We start from the raw sequence: 3,510 nt of genomic DNA on the forward strand, positions 1-3,510 counted from the left end.
GTGATTTTTTTGTTTCATCCATTGGCTGAAAGATGAATTTCACGAACTCGAGTCGGCATAGTCCTTGAGGCTTGAGAGCAGTCCATTCTGAAGGAACAGCTACAAGCTACGGAAAAATATTCCAAAGCCGGAGAATCCTTCCTCGTCGTCAAAGTCATATGTCGAGATTGAAATTCTTAAAATAAATCTTGCAGTGAAGTGAAGAACTACCGACGAACCGCAAATGCTCTATTGATGGCTTAGCTAATATGTTCTGGGCAATGCTAGGTAAACCACCGTTCTCCGTATCACTTGGACTAAATTAGAAAAGAAAAATAGTCATTACTGAAAACAGACTAGTGACCATTAGTTCGTTGAGTTCATAATAATATAGATAATGGGGATTAGGTTATTGGAATACTCATGTCTTTCGAAAGTCGGGTCTTTGTCTAAACCTAAGAGGTGATCACAAATCCAGGGCCGATGTGCTCCACTCACCTGCAATAAGAATCTCCAGGTTGTCGCACTCTGGTCCAAATGGCAGTAATGAACGCAGCTCAGTGTAGATGCGACCGGCCAGACCTGGAAGAGTGGCGAGCCCACCAGTGAGGAAAAGTCGACGAGGCCAGAACGATTTCGGTTCCGCTTGTGGGGCGCTACCGTAGTGTTGGGCGACACCACGTAGAACAAATCCGAAGCATTCACCAAGTCCAGCTTCTGAAGTACCCATGAAACTCGGCTGGAAGATAACTTCGCACGCCCTGAGAAAGTACAGAAAAGAAGCGGAGCTTGAAAATTCCGTATTTAATGACGGGCATTTGAAATTTCGGCTAACTTGAGTTAATTTGTCGATCCCTGTGCCCAAGCAACAAATCACTTAGGAGAATCGAGCCTGTGACCTTCCGAAAGTGATCTGAACACTGCCGTTTCGCTACGGGTGAAAGGAAGGAGGCCTTCGCTGCGGAGTTATTTATTGGAAAACACCAACTGAACAGTTAAAGACTATTGGACAGGGAAGCATAACTCTCATGTGCATCTCGTTTATAAAAACTGAATACCCATCTTCTTCTCAAACGCGCCTTCCTGAACTTTCCTGGATACTCATTGACTATCACCCAAATGTAGACAAATGCTACAAAGCAATTCCACAAATTCTGCAATAAATCTCACTTTTCAGTAGACACGAAGCGGATTTACGAGAAAGCATACTACTCGCAAGCCTCATCAGTAGCATCCACCGTTACACGGGTAACCACTAAGCAACGTAATGCAATCACACGGCTTCCAGCTTCCAAGCACGGGTGAACTTACATTTGAAACGAAGTGAACTATCATTCACATAAGCGACGAGCTGATACATGCTGTCCTGAAATCTGCTGTTCGTTAATCGCAAAGTTGCGGGCACTTACTCAAACAGTTTCGATTTTTATTCTGGCTTGCGATTCCTATACTCATCGTTGGCTGACAGCTCCACCCACTCCGGTATACTGGAAGGCACGGCCTGTAATAGTTACCACAAATATTCCACAAGATCGAACTGAAATCTTCAAGTCGGAGCGAGAAATGCCAAGCTAAAAAAGCCCGATTTTTTATGCCTTGTTTTGCTGGTTCGCCACACATCCGTTCAGCCGACTTAATGTATGTTTATTTCTAAACCTCACCTTGGAACGATTCCGGAAAATTTTGTCTTATATAACGCGAGTGTACCTTCCTTTATAGCTTTGGAGAGGCTGGTATATTTAAAAAACGCGTACTTTAATATATAAATGCGAGACTTGAAAACCAAGGATGCATATGCGTGGTTCGTCTGCAAATCAGTATCGCTGAACAGTACTCACGCTTTAATGCATTAGTTATCTGGAAACACACCGGTTATGTAGCTAGAGCTTTGAAAATGGCTGACAGCAGATCCATGGCTAATTGAAAAGATGGCTGAAGGTACATTGGATAAGCCCTGCCAATATGTATCGAAAGGCTTCGCCTGTACAGTCACTTGGCACTACTTCTCAGAGTAGCATGTCAATACTTTAGTATCCTTTCAGGACTGCTTAGAAAGTACAATGACTGTATAGAGCGTTCGCTACACCTTTTATCCGAGACAATCGCTCTGATTGATAACCGCAAGTGAAGTAATACCATACTACCTCGATTGCCAAATTTTACAACCCGTATAAGCTACCAGCAATGGCCCAAAGGTGCAGGTCTAATGACACACGAAGTCCCCAAAAAATGACTATTACAAAGCTCGAAAGCTTTTTCCTTTTGAACACGGAAAACTGATATGAGGTTGTTGACAAACAACTGAACTGGAAGATGACGTTCTGAGACGACTGTAGACTTTTCCTCCAAACGGAAATGGGTAACATCTCTACGTGAGTAAGTCCCATATTGTGGATGGGAGGCAGAATGCATTCAGGTTGGTAAAATGTGAATACATGCTGGGATATAGGCACTGTACACAGCGGTTCAGTGATTTAGCGAGACGATTGTCGTTTCGCCCAGCCTTTATGCTTGGAGTGAAAACACCATTCGTGTGGGCCCTAAGATTTCCTTGTGGGCAAAGGCATGCAGCGTGTAATGGTCACCCACTAATCGGTAATCTCATTCAACAAAAATGATAATGATTCGGAGCAGGTGTGTCTGGTTGGAGCAAAGTTTCCGCAGTTTGTGTCAACCCACTTATTGCGGAGCAAAGTAAGTCCATCTGAAAAGATGCACCAAAATTGCATTGCTACTCAGGATGAGTGTGATTGACAGGTACTGATGCGCGGATGCTCCGAGGAGACCTAGCTATTAAGTGCTAGGGGAATGGTGGATTCTACCAAATCCGCCGAATGCAAAAGCGCATCACAGAACATGTTAAAAATTCTTAAAATCAGAGGGCATCTTCATTTGTGACATTTGATAGGACAAATATTGATAGATACAATTGCCTCTGTCTCCCTATTCTGGAATCCCTTGGTGCTTCAGGGCACTGAGTATGCATGTCTCCAAAGGCATCCTTTCGGTGCCTAGCTGTCATGCCACCCGAAGGAGGCACGAGGGCTGGGGTACTGCCAGTCTGCCCAAACCTGGAGAAGAGAAGTAGAGATGCAGAGGTTGGGCTCGAAATACAGACTTTCCAATCAGTAAATTCGCGCTCTAACCACTGAGTCATCTCACCCCCCAAGAGTGGCACGAATTATGAGATGGTTGGTGGATGGGAGTATGAAAAGTTTGAGTGCTGTCGCCACGATGCACCTTCGATAATAGTCTCTGTCGCCCTGCGCCTGGCTGAAGTTCTTGCACGACATGGCCGCGAACCGATTTCAACAGCGCTCAATCCATTCTTATGCAGACCTTCTGAATGAATGACTGGAAATGAAGACACCCTAAGTTCGTTTCTCGTTTCTCGCGTTCGGCTCTATTCATTAAAGGGTTTTATTGGTGCTGATAAACTCTATGTGGATAGATCAGTGGTTAAAGCGGCAGCTTAAAGACCGCAAAGTCTGTGGTTCGAATCCACCTTCGGCATCTCAACTATCTTGTCGA

General features: G+C 44.5%; 1 protein-coding gene across 1 annotated transcript in view; it reads right to left on the minus strand.

Moving 5' to 3' along the window:
• Window positions 1–345: 345 nt before the first annotated feature.
• T265_10773 (hypothetical protein) overlaps window positions 346–3,510 on the minus strand; it is a gene marked incomplete at both ends in the record, with an annotated part of 20,769 nt that continues 17,604 nt past the window's right edge. The window contains 2 exons of the mRNA XM_009177240.1: window positions 346–434; window positions 478–740. Coding sequence (XP_009175504.1) covers window positions 346–434; window positions 478–740 — 352 coding nt within the window. The remainder of the gene's footprint in view (window positions 435–477; window positions 741–3,510) is intronic.

Source organism: Opisthorchis viverrini (assembly GCF_000715545.1).
Source record: "Opisthorchis viverrini unplaced genomic scaffold opera_v5_405, whole genome shotgun sequence".
In the NCBI taxonomy this organism is placed as follows: Eukaryota; Metazoa; Platyhelminthes; class Trematoda; order Opisthorchiida; family Opisthorchiidae; genus Opisthorchis; species Opisthorchis viverrini.